The 22134-nt window shown below is 38.8% G+C and overlaps 1 protein-coding gene across 1 annotated transcript in view; it reads right to left on the bottom strand.

Annotated features, from left to right (window-relative positions):
• TENM1 (teneurin transmembrane protein 1) overlaps positions 1-22134 on the bottom strand; it is an 811134-nt gene that overhangs the window by 238188 nt on the left and 550812 nt on the right. The window contains exons 12-14 of the mRNA XM_045995540.1: positions 19371-19472; positions 17863-18057; positions 13404-13604 (exon numbers count right to left, since the gene is read on the bottom strand). Coding sequence (XP_045851496.1) covers positions 13404-13604; positions 17863-18057; positions 19371-19472 — 498 coding nt within the window. The remainder of the gene's footprint in view (positions 1-13403; positions 13605-17862; positions 18058-19370; positions 19473-22134) is intronic.

Genomic DNA, 22134 nt, shown 5'->3' on the forward strand with positions numbered 1-22134 from the left:
TTAGGTTGTGGACCAAAACCATAAAGAGGCCAAGAGGGCTGAGGTGGACTGAGAGAGGCTTTCACAATCGATTGGTCCACTGATTCCCAAGGACCATTTCAGCCCTTCCCTTATGTGCCTCAAGTGAAGGAGAGCTCCTATTATGAATGGATTGATGGTAATTAAAATGGATATTCTGTCAGGCTCTACTTTCTTAGTATGTGGTTTGACAAGAAAGTTAGAGAAAAACAAATAACTCTGGCCAAGTTAATGCTGTGACCTTTAAATAAAAAAGAAGTGATTTAGATTTTTACCAAAGTCAAGTTCTGTTTATGAAAATCTTTTTTGTTAAGTAAAAACTCAGACTTAATATGACCTTGTGGAAAGATCTGAATTTGGTTGTTCCACCCCATAAAGAGGCCAGACTCTGTGGCAGTTACACAAGGTACAAATATGGACAACGAGGTCATGGCAGCTCAGATGCTAACTGATAACTTGGTGACCCTGAGGAACCTGACTCCATCCTAGTAATTCTCCTTTATATAGCACACATGATTTTGTAAACAATCAAGCTAAATAAAACATCTGAGGAAGATTTCATGGCCTAAGAGCCATCCAAGACCACTCTGAACAACAAGCTCTAATCTTTGCCGGTTTGTTTATGATTTCTGTGGGTTTTCTGACGGACCAGAGTGTTCTAACTCATTTAATTACATAAAACCTCTTTACTCCATCTAAGTTATATACCCACTACCTTATTAGATATTTTTTCTGAAAGATATGCTGGTTTCCTTCTTGAGAGATTCAAAGCCTGTGTTTCACAGGCTCACAAGAAGTAGGTTATCATTAGGCATTTAATTACTCTACTATTGTCCTACATTTGTATTCTTTATTGTATTTTGTAGAACTCTATTAATGAATCAGTGCTTCTCCTGTCTTAGGAAATAGAGATATAAGCATTCTTTTATGCTTCCTTATTACAGTTTTATTGTCATACATTAGAGATGGGTTTAGTAATGGTTATCACTGATGTCTTATTATTGCCAAGAAGGATTCTTGGTCAGTTATACTAAAACCAAAATCATCATTTTTGGTAGACCTCTACATATGATTAACTTTGCCAACAATCCTATATTATAAGTTTACTTGTTCAGGCACCTTGGTATCTGAATAGGATCAGTTTACTTTGGAAGATACATTTGGTTATATGTTGTAGGTTAAAGTAAATACTGCCATATGCTAGAGCAGTGCTGTCCAGTAGAAATAGAATGTGAGCCACTAATGCAAGCCACATGAAAATTTTTAAATTTTCTAGGAGCTACACTAAAATGTTTAAAAATACAGGTAAAACTTGGGGCGCCTGGGTGGCTCAGTGGGTTAAGCCTCTGCCTTCGGCTCAGGTCATGATCCCAGGGTCCTGGGATCGAGCCCCGCATCAGGCTCTCTGCTCCGCAGGGAGCCTGCTTCCTCCTCTCTCCCTGCCTGCCTCTCTGCCTACTTGTGATTTCTCTCTGTCAAATAAATAAAATATTTAAAAAAAATACAGGTAAAACTCTTTTAAATAAATAATTATAATTTTTATATTTATTTAACCCAATATATCTGAAGTATTATCATTTCAACATGAAGTAAATATAAATATTTTATTTATGATTTATTTATTTAAAAGAGAGAGAGAAAGAGGGAGAGATCACAGGGTGGGGGGTTAGAGGGAGAACAGGCTCCCCACTAGGCAGGGAGCTGGACGTGGGACTCAATCCTAGGACCCCAGTATCATGACCTCAGCCAAAGGCAGACTCTTAACCAACTGAGCCACGCAGATGCTCTCAACATGAAGTAAATACAAAAACTAATGAGATACTTTAATTCATTTCTCTACCAAAGCTTAAAGAAGATCCATACGTGAAGTGTTTCACTGCTCTTAATACAAAGAAAAGTTTTATTTCTGTTGAGCCATGCATTTGTCTTTCTGTTGGGGACTCAGTGAATCACAGAACTGCTCATGCTGGCCTGTAGTGTTGGTCGGGAGCTAGAAAACTACAGTGAAATTCGATCTTATTTACTTGTGCACATAGCTCCCTTAAATAAAGATCACATCTCTCAGCTTCCTTTGCATCCAGGTATGGTCATGTGGCTTAGTTATTGGTCAGTGATAAACAGATGACCGTTTCCAGCAGTAGCTTCAACGAAGTCTCCTTTAAAGAGAGAGGGTAGGGACACCTGGGTGGCTCACTCAGTTAAGCATCTGACTTCAGCTCAGGCCATGATCTCGGAGTCCTGGGATTGAGTCCCACATGGAGGCCCACACTCAGCAGGGAGTCTGCTTCTCTCTCTCCCTCAGTCCCTCCCACCCCCACTCGTGCTCTGTCTCTCTCTCAAATAAATAAACAAAATCTTGAAAAAAAAAAAAAAAAACAGAGGGGACAAGGCCTCTCCCCTCTCCCTAGTCTGTGTTCTAGTGCTTGGAACAAAGATGTGGTAGCTGGAAAACTGGCTGCCATTGCGTATTATGAGAATAAGGGTCCATCCCGGGGATAGGAGAGGTGTGAGTGAAAAGAAGCTTTCTTCTGGAGTCATCACACAAGCTTTGGGCTGCCTACCTCTAGATTTCTTTTGTGTGAGAGAAAAATCACACTTATATCTTGTTTAAGCCACTCTTTTTTTTTTTTCTTGAGGGAGGTATTTCTTGTCGCTGAACTCTAATCTTATCTGACATACCCGAAATATAAATTTTCTCTGACTGTAATTTCATAATGAATAGCAGAACTTGAAAGGGAGTGAAAAGACAGAACAACTACTTTTTAGCCAACTTTTCAGTAAAACATCTATCCTACAAATACAGGAAACAACACCATTTAGGTAGGAACAAAAGCATGCAATGCCTTTGGAGTAGAGAGAATTTTCATACTCTTTTAAACTAATTCAGCTTTACAGTATCTGAAAATGAATTTCTTTGAGACAGCTACTAATTTATCTTCTACTTACAAAAGATTTGTCTTTGAAATGTGTCTTTACAATGAGAATTGAAATATAATGACAATAATAGCTTCCATTTATTATTATAATTTAATGTCTATGATGGGAGAAGCATTATGCAAGGTGTTTCACAGATATTATCTCATTTAACCCTTACGACTACCCTACATAGTAAGAATTATTTCCCCATTTTATAGGAGAAACTCAGAAAAACCAAATAACTTACTCGAGATCTCATAGTAACTTAGAAGTCAAACTGGGATGTGAGTTCATTTCTGTCTGAATTTTTTTCTGTCCTGAATCTCTGACAATTTTCATAATTTTCCGACAGTCTAGGAAGAGGTGCTGGGATACCGCTCTGTATATGCTTATTGCCACTTTTCTAGATATGCAGTGCCAGTGCTGACAATGGAAATGTAATATCTGAATCTGAGCAAGCTTCTCTGAACGGTATATTGAACAAGAGGTCTAAATCACAAACCCCAAGACTTGCCTCTCATATTAACTATGGGCCTAATTAGCTGCATGATCCAGCATAAGTCATTCGACTTTTCTGGGCCCCAGTTTTCTCTCCTTATATAAATAGTGGGCAGAACTAAGTATTCTCTAAGATCTAATCTAGTAAAAACATTCCATGATTATACCAGTAAGTCTGTCAACAAGGAAATGAACAAAAGGGAGTGTGCTGGAAAAGAAAGTAGGCAGTGGCATTTAGAGTACTTTGAATGGTCGATGCTTGACGTGCAGAATAAAATTTAAAAAATAAATGGACCTAGCAGAGAAGTGTGGGAAGCTCTTTTTGATTGTTGAAACTATTTATTCTTGACTCCACTGTTAACTTGACTGCTATGGTTTCAGAAATATCTTTTGAACAATACTTCTAAGAATGTTCTCCTAATGCACATTAACTGAAGCATTTCGGTAGCATGGAATGAACTCTTTATAAGTTTGTTGGACTCTAATGTGTTTACCCATACTTCAGTAGAAAGGATTCTTTAACTGGAACTTAAATTTTTTTATCCACTTAGAGTAAAAAAATGGAAATTACTAAAAAATAGATTTTAAATGTGCACTTAGCTGAAAAACACATTTTGCAGATGTGTAAATTGAGACCCACAGTGGCTGAGTTGCCTAAGATTATATTGAGAGTCAGAGCTCTGCCAGGACACTGGAAGCATCTGCTGTATGTCGAGTTTTGGTGAGGGTCCAGAGGGGCAACAGATTATTAGCTAAACTTTGGGCTGATGCAGGACTGGAGATCCATATTTGAAACCCATCTAGAAGACAATGTGCCTTGCAAAGACAGACTGGAAGAAAATGATCTGTCTCAGGCTTAGATCTGAAGATATGAAGTAACTAGCTTCCTCCTAGATTTCATGGCCACTAGTCAAGTTTCATGAGGGCATGGAGCCCGAGTTTATATTATCTATATGGTCAAAAAAAAAAACTGTGACCTGAGATTTTTAATTTAAAGTTTACCCTGATCTGTAGGAGAAGGGCTCCTGGCAGACACAAATGTAAATCCTCCCCAGAGGAATACTGGCTTCACACGGGACTGAGAGAAAATTTCAACATATTTGAACTCACAAGAAAAAAATAACAGAAACAAGAAAGCAAGCTGTCATATGCAAGAGTTGATAGAAACAACAAAACACAGACCCAGACCCACAAAGATTTGACATGTTACATTCTCAGCATATTAAATAACTGTTTCATATGTTTAAAGGGAATAACCAGAAACAGGATTAAAGAGGAAAATATTATCAAAAATCAATGAGGAATATTTGAAAAAAACCAAGTTAAAATTTTAGGAATAAAAAGTAATCACTGAAATTAAAAATTCAGTGGAAGTGTTAGGCATCAAAATAAACAGAGCTGAAGAGATATTTAGTGAGCCAGAAGACAAATTTGAAGCAATTATCTATAACAAAGAAGCAAAGACATGGAAAATAGGAAAAAAGGAGTAAATGACATAAAGGTCAGAGTATGCAGTCTAATTGAACTTCCAAAAGGAGGTAATAAAGAATGTGGGAAAATCAAGGTTTAAAGAAATAATGACTAAATACTTCCTACGATTAATGGAAGACAAGTGTCTTTACATTCAAGAGACTCAGCAAGTCACAAGCAAGATTAAAAAAAAATGAATCTGTAGTGATCTCTAGGACAGGGCATTGGGCTGTGAATGCTATTGCCAGCCTCAACTTTGAAGCATACAAAATAAAGTTAAGTTGTCCTGTGTCTCAAAGCAAATTAGTTCCTTCAACTATAAAATGAGGAAACTATTACTTACTCTACTTATACTTTATGGACAGTATGAAAGGGTTTCCCAGAAACCTTATTACCAGGTTACTGGGAATTTGGAAGCTTAGGTATAAGTCAAGTTTTTTATAGCAGATGCAAGACCCCATTCAGAATTTCTATGAGCTCCACCTAATGTGAAAATGTACTGTCCTTACTCTTTCATGAAGGACTAATCTCTGTCCTTCCCATCCCTCTTCTCCTTCTCTCCAATGACTCAGAATCTGGAATAGTCCTTCAGGTATTTTGCAGGCATTTTGTATCATCATAGATCAATGTACAATCTAACATCAAATAATGACCTCCATATTATGTCCATAATGATGAAATGAAGAAAATGAGTACATACGTATTTGGAGAAAAAATAAAAACCATCAGATAAATGTAGGACATTTGTGTTTTAGGAATGAAAGTATCATTTAATTTATTGGTTGGGGTAGATATACGGGGTGCTCTTTAGAATCTCCAATCATCTGATTTTGACATATGGAATTGGGACGTATTTTGATTCATTACCCATGTCCTGGCCACCAGTTTTGCACAACTGCATTCTGGCTTCCTTTAACCTCTCACAGCCGTCTCCACTATAAAACATTTTCCACCTCCTTCTGCCCTGGCAGAGGACTGCCAGGTAGCAGGTCACCCTGTGCAGGGGGGCATCCAGCTCCCTACAGGATCCCACCTACAGGGCCAAATACACTTTTTATTTATTTATTTATTTATTTAAAAGATTTTATTTATTTATTTGACAGACAGAGATCACAAGTAGGCAGAGAGGCGGGCAGAGAGAGAGAAGGGGAAGCAGGCTCCCTGCTGAGCAGAGAGCCCGATGCGGGGCTCGATCCCAGGACCCTGGGATCATGACCTGAGCCGAAGGCAGAGGCTTTAACCCACTGAGCCACCCAGGCGCCCCCAAATACACTTTTTAGATAGGCCCTTCGCTGGGTCCGAGTTCACTTCGTGTAGATAAACGACCGAGAAAAGTGCCCACTAGCAAACGAACCCAGAATGCAGAGTAAGAGTTTGAGTAAATGAGAGGACTGTATTTCAAGTGAAGCACAAAATTTTCCTGTTTTCTTTAGATGCTGCTATAGATGTGTAAAAATGTATTCCTTATTAGTGACTGTACTTTAACCATGTAAATAAGCACATCTCTTCACACTCATGCTTGCTTACATTTTCTTGCCTCACAGTTGCCACCTTATTTAAATATACGTCTCTGGTTTGAAAAACAATTCTAAAGCTTTAATGTCCTAGAACAGTCGGTAGTTAGCTCGGATTTACAGAGAGGCAGTTGCAAACTTACCTCTCCGTGCAAACTTGTCAAATTGTCAAAAGTTCCACTGGATTTTGCATTGCTGCCTGCTAATGCTGGCATTACAGGTGTGGTTTTCATTGTCTCAGAACAAAATGTAAAAGATGTATTTTGAAAACATTTAATATTTGTTGTGCTTTGAATCACCTGACTATATCTATATCTATCTATATACACACACATATGTACATACATATGCAATCTAATGGTCATTAAATGAATTCTCTTTTATAAAGATATGGGATTTTTGAATAGGAGAACATTATGGGGCTCAATTTCTATTTTCACTTGAGACAAAGGCTTAGGGAGTGACTATCTCTGAGTGGGACATGTTGCTAGGGAATCATGATAATAGCGTGATTTTTTTCTACTTCATACCTCTCCCAGAGATATATCTGTGTATTTAGTCTTACACACTCAATTTGACTTGTAATTCTCTTAAAGATGGTTTTGGGTTCTATTTCTAGTGCCACCAATGAACTTCGCTTACTGATTCAATAATCTAGAGTTAATGTTTTGACCTCACTGTAGTGTTAATGCTGTAGCCACTGTATCAATCAGGTTTCTTTTTTTTTCATTAAATCAATCAAATAAGAACCACCTGAAGGTTTATTCTTTATTCTTTCACTGAATAGAAAAGGATTTACTTTAAAATAAATTTGATCAGAGATTGTCATACTTTGAATAGCAAGTTAATGGAATCTATATAGGGATTAGTCACAAGCTTTTTGTCCTTATAGGCTGAAAAGCACTATAAAACCTTCTATCATGTTTCAGTGGCTAGCTGTCTATATTCGAGCTTTTCTTTAAGTACAGGGAATTTGTAGCATTATGATAAGCTAACATTGTTTGCTAATTAACAGAATCATTTCTTCTGAGACCTCAGCTACTGTTCCTAAGAAATCAGGTGTGTGTCCAAAACCTAATAGGGAAAACACCTGCAATGCTAGGCTCCTATCTGGTTACATTAATTATCTCTTTTCTATGGAAGATGCTAAATTCTAGTTATTTTATATATGAATAGATTTTTCTCTTCACTGGCATGATGAATGGCTACATAGTTGTGCCCATAGCGTGTGCATTACATTTTGAACAAAGCTTCTTTATCAAAAGGCATTTATGATCCTGCTGTTTCTGTAATTGTCTGTAGGAAAAATACAGTATACACACTAATCATTTTGAATGGTCTGATCGATTCCTAGAAATTACAGGAAAGTGATACATTGTATGTGGTAGACATGTACGGCCAGATGGAAATCTTTTGATTATTGGCACTTTCAATAAAGGGGAAAACTAATAATGTTTTTTAAAGTATACAGTCTTTGTATCATCAAGGAAAGTTTCCCTGAAAAAATAATTATATGAGCCTCTTACAACTTCCTTCTCTAATTATCTGTTTTATTAGTAGATGCAGATCACCATCCATTAGGGAACACTTAAAAACATAATGAGACATTGTTATAATGAAGATATATATATACACACACACACATACGTGTGTGTGTACGTGTACCTCTATAAACAGAGGTAAATTCTCAAACAACATGGTCTATATATCAAAGCATGGATGTCATTATAATGAAAACAAAATTACAATTAATATTTTCTCACCATAAATAATATGGAGTTGAGAGTTTATGGACTGTATCCATGAACCATTCATAATCAGTGTCAAAAGCTCAATATACAGGATCAAGAATCATAGATCTCAGTGTTGGAAGGGGCCTCAAGGGCCATTTGACTAATCTACCATTTCACAAATGAGGCAGCTGAGACTCCAAGAAGTTAAGCAAGTCATTCAATGTCATTGTGCTGTGACTATACACACACACACATACATATACTGTCAGGTCTCTGGTGGACAAGATGGCCACATGTCATCGACTAGCCTGAAAACAAATATCCTTACAACAAAGCCTTATGGGATCTTCAGGAAGTGACCCTGGATATGTGGATGGGGTACACAATGATAGTACCTCATATGGCTTCTGCTGTATAGCAAATAGAATGTTCAGAAATATCTCAGAGATGAATGTTCCATCTCTCTCTAGCTGATTAATCTACTTCTAAGATATAGTATAATGAGAGAGGATCACAGTAGAGAGGAGCAGAGTTGTCTTTTCTATGTGAATGCTTACCTTCTATGAATTTCGCTGCCAGTTATCTATGAGTAACAATAGATGGGGTGGCTCAGAGGAAGTTTCATCAAGGAGAGAGGACTACAAAGCTCTGAACTCTGCTTTTATGTTCCCTCTCAAAGACTGTGTGACCAGGAGAAGCCAGATTTTATGAAAGATATATAGTAAATGCATTTTAAAATGACAATAGTAGAGGTTAGGGCCAGTATCCTTAGCATAGGTTAAATGTATTACTGAGATTTCATGGCAAGGAGTTCCGTTTTAAGGGAGCATGATTTGACCTGTGGTATATCCAAATCTCAACCATGTTATAACAAGCTTCAATTGTATTCCTCTTGAGGTTTTTTAAAAGACTAATGAGTTAACCTTTGTGAACTACCACAAGACTCTCAGGTGAGAGAAACCTATATCAATTATCAGTTCAGTGCTGCTAACAATACTCAACGTACCTGCAAACAGACCGAAAATCATCAGTAAACCATCCACGGCAGTCCTCTTGGTATCAGAGCAGCCCAGTTAACATGCTAACAGCTAAGCTTCATGCACTTAGAGGAAGAAAATGATCAATGGCAAAGAGCATATCCACCTTTGAAATGACATGATCCATTATAAGAATCAGATGTTAAATTGCTTCCTGTACTGAGCACACTCAATTAAAAGTCTGCACAGTGAGATCATCTTGATGGTTAAATATGCTCTGTGGGAACAACCTTTATGGAGCTTAAAAATCACAGAAGGACTATTCTTACTGTGGCACTAGAGATTTGGAAGGCATTTCCTTCCCCTATTTTCAATTTGGTAGTTTTATTAGGAAGGTTTTTTTGCCTGAGAGGCTGCTGAGTTTTGGATCATACTTATCCACTCTTTTGCTTCTTTGAGCAAGAGATGCTTCTAAGTGTTCTTTTTCTATTGGGTCCAGAATGGATGAATGTGGCTTTCATCTAGGATCTCTGGACAAAAATGTATCATTTGTGCACTTGATATTTGATGCCCTTCATCTCCTTGAACTTTCCCTTTTCTCTAAGTTCATCTATTCACCGGAGTCCCAGCTCCTATCTAACTCTTCCTTCTTCCTTTGGCAGGGGTGAGGATGGAGGGCTGAGAAGAATGTCAGGCATGGAACAAAATCAGCAGAACCAGTTTCTATCTGCAGATTTGCAACCAGCCAGGCTATTGGTCTTGGGTGAGTTATTTAACCTCTCTGGCCCTCAAGTTCCTCATGTTTTAAAAACTTGAAACATGTTCATTGTTGTTTTTTCCCCTACTCTTGTTTATTTAAGTAATCTCTCCACCCCACATGAGGCTCGAACTCACAACCCCAAGATCAAGAGTCGCATGCTCTTCCGGCTGAGCCAGCCAGGCACCTCCACTGTTCATTGTTTACTGCTTGTCTCACCCTGCCAGACTGCAAGCCCCAGTAGCACAGGAATCTTTATTCTCCTCACTGATGGGTCCCAAGATCCTAGCACACGGTACATAGTGGGTGCTCAATGAAAACTTGTTTCATAAATACATAATTCACTAGTCTGTTAGCGGTGTCATAATCATTCATCCAGTCTCCCACTGTAGACATCACAGAGTTAGTGAAAATTCCTACCTGCCCTAACACATTTCCAGTAACCAAGTCTCCTAGCTTCTTTCATACCCACCCTTTGGCCCCCATCTGTGCTTAAATTCCCTTATATCAAGTTTTCATCACTTTTCACTATATCCTCCAAACTACTTTCAGAGTGATCATTTTAAAATACAAACACAGTTAGGGCACCTAGGTGGCTCAGTTGGTGAAGCACCTGCCTTCAGCTCGGGTCATGATCCTGGGGTCCTGGGACTGAGTCCCATGTTGGGCTCCCTGCTCAGTGGGAGTCTGCTTCTCCCTTCCCTCTGCCTGCCCCCGACTCACACTCTTTTTCTCGCCCTCCCTCTCAAATAAATAAAGAAAATCTTAAAAAAATAAAATATAAACATGGTTATGATATTAACCTCTTTAAACCCCTTCAATGGCTTTCCCACTGTCCTCAGGCTCAAGTCCAAACTCATAGGTGTGGTATACAGACCCCTTCATGATCTGTAGTCTTTTGTGACCACTTCCTAGACCTTCAGATAATGTGAAATACCCTTGTGCATTGCTTCTCTCTTTTAGAGCACTTAGTGAGAGACATTTAAAATCTTTTTTCACAATTGTCTCCTCAGCTATGGATATGTTTCATCGCCTCACATGCTGCCAGGGACATAATAGGAGCTCGGTAAATGTCTGGCAAATGAACAATTAGGTGAGGAGGTTAGACCACTGCAGTGGCTTTCACCTATGGGCAAACCATTTAATGTCTCTGTGCCTCCAAGTATTAGAATCTCTAGTGATACTGAGGCAGAAGGACTAGAAACCACCACATCTATGAAACACTGAAGCAGATATCTCTACACTTTCTTCCACACCTAATCTTCTACGGGACTCTCACTTTTCCTCATCATTTGATTTGTTTGGGTGGGTAAGGGTGATTTGAGATGAGGGAGGAGTAGGGTAGGGTTTAGGGTAATTGACCTGGACAGGGGGAGGGGCAAGTGTAGAGTCATGTTCATAATTAGTCCTTTTTTCCTCTTCTGAGGGATTCCTGCTGATAGGATTGGAGCATGTCTTTGTGTATTAGGTGGAAGAGGTGGACTGAGGAAAAAGAAACTCTCAGCATAATGAATTTCATGTTGATTCATTGGAAATATAAATATTTGAATTTGTACAACTGGTGATTGGTATATTGCCAAAGGTTTTGCCCAATTCTGAGGCATCAGGAAAAGCACATACAGATGTGAGTGGCCTTAGGGAGAAATTGTATGATACAGAATCACTATTCAATCAATAAATACAGTACAGTGGTTAAATGTTTGGAATGTGAAGACAGAATACCTTAGTGCAAGTTTAGGCTCTGATAACGACTATGCAGTTGACTTTGGACAAGTTAATTTAACCTCTCAGCTTCCTCCTTTGTAAAGTGGGCACAATGACAGGACTTACCTCACAGGGTTGTTATGGAGATTAAAAAAAATACATGTACAACACTTAGAATAGTGCCTATTACATAGCAATTATGTGAGTGTGTGCCTTAATAATAATGCAAATGTTAACATTCTTGTTTTAAATTTGAAACTCTAGACATACTATGTCTGACACATGAAAGGTTGGAAGGGGTTCAATAACATTTAGCAAATAAATCAGTACTCAGTTTAGAGCCACACTACCCAGCTACTTTCTTTCTCTAACCATCTTCTAGTTTGTTCTATGTGTCTCTTCCACTAGACTATAGGCTTCTCCTGTGCAAGAACCACATCCATTTGGTTTGCCACTATAGCCCCAGCACCAAGCACCACGCCAAGCACACAGCAGGCACACATACATCTGTTCTGTAAATAAATGAATAATTTTTAAGGTCTGCATTTTAGTTATTATTACATTGTCTTTATCATTTTATCCATTTCTGAAACTGTAAAATGCAATCCTCTGTCCCATATTATTTCTATGTGAGGCAACACAGTTTTGTAAAAAATTATGTTAGAATTAATGCTCTTAACAGAGGGATTTTCTTGTTTCTTTACAGCATGAGACTATGGACTTTTTGGTTCACAAACGAATTCAGTGGTAAAAGAAGTCTCATAGCTTCTAATCTTTCCTGTTTAGCACATGGCATTTCATATCCTCAAAAAAATTCATAGGCAGAGGTTCCATAGGAGTTATTATTATTATTTATTAATTCTACTCATTTAATGAGCACATGGCCTGAGGATAAGGAAAAAAGTATAAAGAATGACCCAATATTTTTAGTTTAGGTGGTGGAAAAACAAATCATGTACACAAATAACTATATCACGATGCCAATTTACTCTCTTGCAATGAGTACGGTAGGGTTTTAGAGGCTCCTCTCAATGTGATCAGGAGAAATTTTATAGAATAGCTAAAACTAATTTGTCTTGGTGGATGGGTTGGATTTTCATAGGTGGAAAGGTACCTCAGCATTCCCTGCTGAGGAAAGGGCATGGAGAAAACGTGAACGTGTGATATATTGGGAGTGAGCAGAGCATATGAGAGCCCTTTCGCAGAAAGAGGGATTTATGCAGGAAGCAGAAGACAGGCTGGAGACAGAGATTTGGAATAGTTTTTGGTGGACTTTTGATATCAGCCAAAGATATTTGAAGTTTATCTCTAGACAGTGGAGATCTATTGCTGATTTTAAGGTAGGGGATAGGAAAAGGACAGCCAAGTTGTGGGAATAGTAATTGGGCGGCAATACGGCAAGGTATAAATAGAGTTCTTGAGCTTAGTTCCGTTTTTCAGCAATGGAACACCCAGTGGAAATACTCAGCAGATGACCGGAAATGAAGGATTATTTGAGTTTGAGGGGGATACCGATTTAAAATAACCTGTAGAGAACCGGCAGTGGGAGACATGGGAAAGGATGAAATGACTGCAGGAAAATGAAGAATGAGGACAGAGGTTCAAATCCAGATTGACAGAAAAAAAGATATAATTACAAGTCCAGTAGTATGTTGTTTATGAAAACTCAGTCAAATACTAGCCTAGGAAACACTCGGAAGTCCCTTATGACCCATGAAGGCATACATATCAGACTTTGAGAAGTACAACCATAAGACAAAGACCAGTGAGGATCTGGGAGTGTAGGAAGGAGGAGAAAGAGGTAACTCCAATGTACCTGTTGAGCAGTCAGATCCTGTCCACTTGGGATCACAGCTGCACACTCCAGTGTCCAGAAGAAAAGTTCCGTGTCCTGAGCACTGCTCTTGACAAATAGGCAGTGGGGTTTCACAGTTGACTCCTCCCCAACCAGTAGAACAGTGACATTCTCCTTTTACACAGATGCCATGGCTGGAACACATCGGGTCTAAGCAGTCCTCTGAAGGTGCCAAAAAGGAGGAAAAAAGAAAAAAGTGAACAGGTGTGGCCTATATACCTTAGGATAATGAAACTGAGATATGCACACTGATTTCCTACTATGTCATTAATACTGTTTTAATTAGGAAATAACATGTCTCATGCAAAGGCTGGATTCAAACCAGAAGACTATTGGGGCGCCTGGGTGGCTCAGTGGGTTAAAGCCTCTGCCTTTGACTCGGGTCATGATCTTGGGGTCCTGGGATTGAGCCCCACATCGGGCTCTCTGCTCCGCGGGGAGCCTGCTTCCTCCTCTCTCTCTCTGCCTGTCTCTCTGTCTAGTTGTGATTTCTCTCTGTCAAATAAAAAAAAAAGGGGGAAATGATCCCTTATTTAAAAAAAAAAAAAACAGAAGACTATTAACACTTAAAAATATGGGAGGGTATCAAAAAGGCTGAATCCTAAAATTAGAAGACGAAGGAAATGGGACACCTGGGTGGCTCAGCTGGTTAAGTGGCTGCCTTCGGTGCAGGTCATGATCCCAGTGTCCTGGGATGGAGTCCCACATCAGGCTCCTACCCTGTGCTGTGCCTCTGCCCGAGGGAGCAGGCTCCATTGAGGAGGCTGCCAGTCGCATAGTGGAGGCCGTCCTGGACCAAGTCAAGTCCTCGGGAGCACTGATCACTGGGCGGGGGACTGGTCACATGTCACCGTCCAGCCCTTCAGAGTCAGGCCCAGTGACTGAGCAGCCAGAGAGTGCTTCTGCAGGGAAAGGGAGCTCTCTTCTGCCTGGGCGGACCCCACACATGGGCAGTATCTGCGAAGAAGCCCCTGGCAGCCTTGCAGGGGGTTTGGCTGAAAGGGAGCAGCTGGAGAAGATGGTTCTGGCCGCTGAAGGATCTGGGCCCGCAGTAGAAATGCCAGACTTGAAAGCTGCGGATGAAGTGGATTGTCTGAGTAATGCCAGGGCGAGCTTGGCCTCTGCAGAGGTGGTCGTAGGAGCCGCAGCCGCCACGCCTGACGTGAAGCAAGGCCTGGCAACCCAGGCGCTGAATCCATTAAAAGGAATACTTGCAAGATGTGAGAAGAGATATTTCAAGACCAGCATGAAATAGAATGTGGAGGGGCGCCTGGGTGGCTCAGTGGGTTAAGCCTCTGCCTTTGGCTCAGGTCATGATCTCAGGTTCCTGGGACCAAGCCCCGCATCGGGCTCTCTGCTCAGCGGGGAGCCTGCTTCCCTTCCTCTCTCTCTCTGCCTGCCTCTCTGCCTACTTGTGATCTCTGTCAAATAAATAAAATCTTTAAAAAAGGAAAAAAAAAAAAAACAAAACAGACTGCTTCTCCCTCTGCCTCTGCCTGCCTGTGCTCTCTCTCTCTCTCACTCTAACAAATAAAGAAATAAAATCTTAAAAAAAAGAATCTCTCCCTCCCTCCACCCCAAAAAAGAAGACAAAGAAAACCATACATCTGTTGTGTAAAACTGTGAGCAACGTGTAGTACTCCCACACATATGGGTGGGTGTATCAGTGTGGGCCTTTGATAGGGATTCCTCAGCTTTGTTAAAAAGCCAAAGAATTTTTGGGGAGTCCTTCCTTGTCTTTTTTGAAATTGGAATCACAGCTCTGAGAAATGGCTTTCACTTGATGTGACTAAAGAAGATATACATAATAATTATACAGAGAACATAAAATAAATAAGTAAATACGTAAAATATACAAATATACTATGTACAAAAATATGTCTACATGTATAAAAATATATAAAATATTAAAACATACATATCTTTTTATAAAGCTTAGATCATTAGGTATTAAGTGACCTGACTGCTGTTGTGTGAAAACATGCAATATAATGAATTTATTATAATCTTTCATTAATTTTTTGGAAGCACTGAAAATGCAACATTCTAAGCCTAATTTTGAAAATTATTGAAGTTTTTTTAATGCCTTTTCCTTCCATCAGGATGCTGTGACATAGTTTTCAGTGTTTTAGAATATCACAGACACAATTCTATTTATCTCTGATTCTGTGAGTTTGGAAATTTTTGGACACATTCTAACAAAGGTACAAACTCTTAAGAGTAGATCTCTGTGTTTGCCTTGGGGAAAATTGTTTTGTGCTTTTAACTGAGTGACCATTCCAGGGGAAACCACAAGGTTGATTTCAGATTTTCTATTCTCCTAATACAAATAAGATGAGACTAAAATAAGTCCCCATAATGAGGATGTATGCTTTGAATTACTTTTCCCGCAGTGGAAACAGACTGATAAAATCTGCCTTCATTGGCAAGACAGGTCTGGTCTTGGGTGTGGCCTACTGTCATGGAACAGAGTAAGCCTAACTAAGCATTATTATAATTAGTGCTATTGCCATTACAATTAACCCCAAATCTCAAGGTCTTAGCACAATTCTTTACTACCTGAGCTAATCAGCAAATAAATACTAAAAGGTACATCCACTTTGATTTTGTTCACTATTTGGAGTGAAAGGGAAAGTCTAAAAGTACAGAATATTGTTTTAGAAGGAGGTCATTTTGTTATATTAAAACATAACAACTTTAACAAACAAAACGAGATTTAATTTAGTATAATTTCTTTTATTAAAAGAGCAGCTTCAATGAGTAGGTAAGTCACTTAGATCAGAGGCATGAAGTCATATGGCTGAATGGGCCAGGAGGCAGGCTACATGACATAGACAAACTGGATGGAAGAAGCCAGTGTGTTGGGAGTAAACTGTGAGAAGTATCAGTTTAACAGAAACTGCTGCTTCTTTGTTCCAGGTAATAATCACCACGTAGGAACATGGGCCCGGTATTACCAGATTTTCCAGTTGCTGAAGAGACAGCAAAAGAGAGGTTTTTATAGGACACTTCTCTGTTTTTATATTTTGGCAAGTGGATCACATTAAAACAACAACAACAAAAACACTACCGCTATCACCACTGTGTGAACCAAACAAAATCCATCCATAAGCCCAGTTCAGCCTGTGAATTTCCAGTCTGTGGTCTGACTTAAATATTCTTTTCTACTGTATTTGACAAGTTCATACTGTTAAATATGGTGAGCATTCTTCCTTGCTATCTTGGTTATTCCACAAATTTTCTTAGTGATCTCTAGAAGGGAAATGTAAGCTAAGCCGTTTTTCAGTTGCTCCCAAATTTTAATTAGAAGGGTCTATATTAATTAGGTCAAACATTTTCATTACAAACTGTAGGTGTTGTGAGAGATACCATGCATGGTGACCATGCATATGTCCACATAACATCTGACTTTACAACTTAAATATAATGATTGTGGTTGGATCACCATAAAAACAGTTTCCAGAGGTACTCTTGTACCCTGTCTAGGCCCTACACCATTCATTGGAACAGATATAATATTCACACCAAAAGTCTGCTATTGCTAACGGGAGGTGGAAAGCTAAATTCTTAGAGCAGAATGAGATTAAACCCTTTAGAATGCTGTGTAATTGTCTTAATGAGCCATCTTTAAAAAGCAATTATAGTGCATTTTCAGCAGCTTCTTTCCTGAAGAACAGTTGTGATGAGACCATCTCCCATGGTAATGGTTTAATATTATTTCTGAAATCAGTCTTATTTGAGGAATGTGGCATGAAAAAGGTCTGATTACTAGTAAACTTATTTTCCAATGTGTCTCTTTAAATGAGAAAACTATTGCCATTTCAAACTACGTTTGTGCGTATGTGCATAAAGTTTCCTTTGGGGTGAATTGTAATATAAAGGCACTGCTTTGAAACTCATTAGTGGTAAGTTGGCTTCCTTAGGCACAGAGGTCAAGTTTCAGCATGAGTTATGTAAAAATAAATAATATAAAGCAATGATAATAATGGTAATTACAAATCGCTCCCAAAGAAAACATTCAATGAAATGGTTCCAAATGTGCATATATTATTATTTTTAACATGTGCTTTAAAGTAAGTTGGAGCCTAATGTACTGTGTAATAACGAAAGTATATGAATTAACACCTAATATCAATATGGAAATTTTCAAGTTATAAAACAGTGTTAGAAATGAGGGGGGAAGCACCATTTTTCCTCACCGATCTGCAAGTGTCATAGACACAGCCTCGTGTTAATATTAGAGACTGTCCAAAGAGACATGAACTCCCCCGACTCCAGCCCTCTGCTCCGTGTACTAAAGACATATTGAACATTTACAGCTTGCAAAGATGACTTGCATCTCTACTAAAAGCACACAATGACACTTGGACAGTTTGACGAGAGGAAGGCCTGAAGTAGGAGATGAAAATGGGGTTCTGACCTTCCTCGCATATTTCTCCTTTGTAGCCTGGCACACAGATGCAGACTCCCATGATGCAGGTGCCGTGACCGAAGCATGTTGGGTCAATGCATTGCTCTTCTGGAACGTCGCACTCTGGCCCCTTCCAGCCATGTCGGCAGACACAGTGTCCTTTCTCGTATTCTCCATTCCCGCCACACAGCACAGGGCACGAATCTGAAGGTTGGCAAATGAACTTGTAATGTTCTCAGAAAGCTTTTAAAATCTCCGAAGGGGCAATTCTCTATTGATTCTTGTATAATATTTCAGGCAAAAATTTGTATTATTTCTGTCTTAGCCTTTATTAAATAGGCAAGTGTCTGTGACTGCAAACAGAATTTTCCTCTTATGGGAGTGGAGTAAGGATAAGTGACAAAAATATAAAAATTATGTCAAGAATTTGCCTTTGATCCCACCTATTACTATTATTATTATTATTATTATTATTATTTCAAGCTAGGGTTTTTTTCTCTTATGGCTTTTCTTCCTCAAACAGATGTATACCACTTTTAGAAAGAAAAACCCCCAAAGTGTAAAAACTGATAAATAGGGAAGTTATTCATATTATAAAATGTTATCTTTAAAAAGTTATACATTTAAATAGATTTATGCTGGACAGATGTCTACTCCCATAACACCACGTGCAGACCTTTATTAGAATACTTTGCTTTGCCATTGTTGTTTCCCTATTAAAACTATGGACTCCTTGAGGGCAGGGCCTGCATCTTTCGTCTTATTCAAATTTTATTACCAGCCATCATTTTATTTCTCATCCCCAGACTTGCAAGACCTATCATGCTCCTGGGAAGGCAGCAAGTGCTATATGATTCTCAGCTGTGCAGAATTTAATCTAAGGAAACCGAGTAGCTGGGAAACCCGAGATTAAAGCATTAGCAGACTGAGAACTGTAAGAATATACTGAAAATGAGCAGAAAGCATCTCTGCGGTAATAACTGTAAGCCTATGGGGAAACACGGTGTGACATACCTAAAGCTTTTCAATAATTAAACTATGGCAAGTCTAGGAAACAGTAAAGTTTGCCAAGTTTAACTTATGACTTGCCAGTTTTTACTTTCTAAGGCTACTTACCGGTTCGGTGACTGCCTGTCCCTTCTGGTTTACATGAGTCTGTGTATAAGCAGTTACAGATGTCCTAGGTACAAATTCCACCTGTTAGGCAACCCTGACTTTTTCACCTCTTTGATATTGTTACTTTGCCCAATAAACTGGGAAAACAGTAGATCTACCTCACCGGGCTATCAATCTGAAGTATGAATCTGAAGAGGTAACAGACTGTTTAGAACAGTGTCTGGCAGGGTAAGTACTCAGCTCGTGGTTGTGGTGGTAGTGGTGGTGGTGGTGGTGGGGTGGATGCTGCTGCTGTTGTTACTACTACTGCCACTTTTCTTCCTCCTCCTATTGCTACTGATCCTGAGTTCTCAAAGGACATGTATTTCCCTAAACCAACTGGAGTAACAGAGCAACATTACCTCTTGCACAGTCAGGCCCAAGGAATCCTGGAAAACAATGACAATGGCCAGAGATACACTCTCCATTTCCATTGCAATTGGTTGAGCAGTCATCCATTATTTCTAGTAATAGAGAGAAAAAGAAAACAGATGAGTAAACTTCCAGGCTGTAGTGTCCTTAATTTTTTTTTAATTGCAAGAACTCTGGGCTTGTAACAGTCTTGCCCTCTGCTGTCTTGGAGCACTTACTATTTAAAATTAGATGCCAAAGATTTTTGAAGATGTCACATGCAGTACCAAATTATTAAAAGGGCCCTGGAATTGCTGAATTAAGTATTCAAGAGTGAAACTAAAAACCAACCCTTATCTCTAAAGTACATAAAGGGTCTAGATGAATTGTATTCTTATGAGACATTCACAACAAAGCTAAAAATGTTCTAGGATTATAGGACATTTCTCAAAAGCGAAATGGGCTTAAAATTGCAACCCAAAAGACTCAGTCTACTGTTTATTTTTCAAATTTAGGTTGTAGCAAATAAAAATTTTTTTCTCTAGTATCTTAAAATGTTTAATCTACCATCTTGACAGCTTAAATATGATAATCAGTATTTCATTTTCATTAATAAGTGACAATGGAAGGCTTTTAAAGTAAGTGTTCATATTAAATTCACCACCACTAAAAGCATTAGAGCCTAACTATTTTGTTGAGAAATGCTTTCTTGACTGTAAATGCTTATCAGTTCTCTGCCACTAATTTCCTTTCAATCCATTCTTAGAGAAGAATAGGCTTCAGGGGAATTGAGAAGGCTTTGAAGGTGCCCATAGGTAGTTCTGGTGACATAAAGATGTACAGTGTGACAGAACTTTGATAAGTCTTGTGGTAAGTAACTTGGCTGAAAGGGTATGATGTTACCCAAAAGTCAGCCTCTGACAAAAATTATTTCTAGTTTAAAACTGTATTTGAATATAATAAAATCAAATTCCAAATCCATGAACTATTACGGTATGTATGCTTTCTTCTTTCAGTTTTTTTTTTTCTTAAATAATCTTCTCATTACTCCTTCTGGAAGTTTTCCATACTTAGCATTCTTGGATTCAGAGTTTTATGTTCTGGCCCATTAAACTCATACTTCTCGTATGTACAAATTTTTCCTTTTCAATCCGAATTATCTACTTCTTTTAGTTTCACTTGCATAGGCTATTTCCAATTGGAAGGAGATATTCTAGGAAGTGGTCTTGGCATCTTCCACTCAACTACGAGAATTTATAACGAGGGTCGAGAAATAACACTTCTTCAATTGTGGCCTTTTGACCACCTGTATCAGGAGGATCACCTGAGGCACTTAAAATGCAGATGCCTAGGCTTCATTCCAGATTTACTGAATCTGAAGGATGCAGCTCAGTGAGCCATATTCTAACAAAAACCTCAGGTGACCCTGCAGATGCTCATCGTATTAAAGCACTGAGAACCAATGCTTCATACAGTAAACTTCCACAGTTAGACAACTACTGATCTAGACTTCGAGTTCTGCCTTGGGTAGAATAAAAGAGGAAGAAAGTGGTATCTAGTTTATTTGGGGAATTCTTAGAAAGCTGAGAATGAATCCAGTGGCAGAGGAGATTCTTCTTCTCTCCCCCATGTGAATATATCACATGGCTCTTTACAGGTTTATGATAATCTGTTCTCTGATCCCTGTGTTTGAAAACTGAACTGGATAAGAAATTTATATGTGGTATTTGCTGAACTACAACTAGTATAGCAAGAATGGAGCATTTGACAAAGAGCTACCCATTTTTAACTTATTAAAACATTAGTTATTTTCATAAAATCGTTAATTTATTTAAAAGGTCATTATGAAGAGGCACAGAGTTTTTTTCATTCAGAGAAGGAACAATCATTTCTCTATTTTCTACTTAATCCATCTTTCTTGTACCAAGCTATAGTGGCACTTCTTAGACCTACGTTTGGATTTCCCCTGCCCTGGATGGTTAATAGGAGGCCATGGAGGACACATTCAAAGGTAAATACCATTGAATTCAATTTCACACAAGCTCCTATTGACAACTTTATGGAAGTGGCCTTGTGGGAATGTAGCTATTGTAGAAAAAAATGTTTAATAAAGTTTGCTATCAAAATAAATAAAAATACCTCCATCTTATTGACTTATCTAAGATCTGTCCCTGGGCCCACACTGTTGCACAGAGCTTAACACCAGCAATGCAAGTGAGAAGAGAAGTCACTATAGGGAGGTTCTGGAAGCTGCCACCTCCACCAGGTCTGAAAGAGACACTGGGAGGAGGATGGCTAAAGCAGGAGCATGTAAGTAACCAGGAGGTGAAAAAGGATGTGTTTTTCTATTTACGTTGGCCTCTGTGAAATTTTGCCTTCTGTCTTTTTAATCTTACTTCAGAATCACTTCCTTGACTGCACTTCATTAGACTTGAGAAGGATTTTAAAGCTCTGTGCATACAACTTTGTTTTTCTTCTAGAGTCTACAGCCCCTTGGTATCTGCATCTGCACTGATGGGTTTTGCTTCTGGCAGGTTTTCTTACGGGAGAAACTAAAGGTAATGAATAGTCTGATGGAATAATTTTGGTATAAAGGGCATGGGCTTTGTATATGTGCTGCCGAAGCGGGCATGGGCTTTGGAATCAGACATACTGGATGTCTCAGATTTCAATTTTGCCATTTGCTGGTTGTGAGAGTCTATCACATTATTTACTCATTCCAAGCCTCCATTTCCTTATTTATTATATAAATATCACTACACCTATGCTATCAGG

This window comes from Meles meles, chromosome X, assembly GCF_922984935.1.
Source record: "Meles meles chromosome X, mMelMel3.1 paternal haplotype, whole genome shotgun sequence".
Taxonomy (NCBI): Eukaryota; Metazoa; Chordata; class Mammalia; order Carnivora; family Mustelidae; genus Meles; species Meles meles.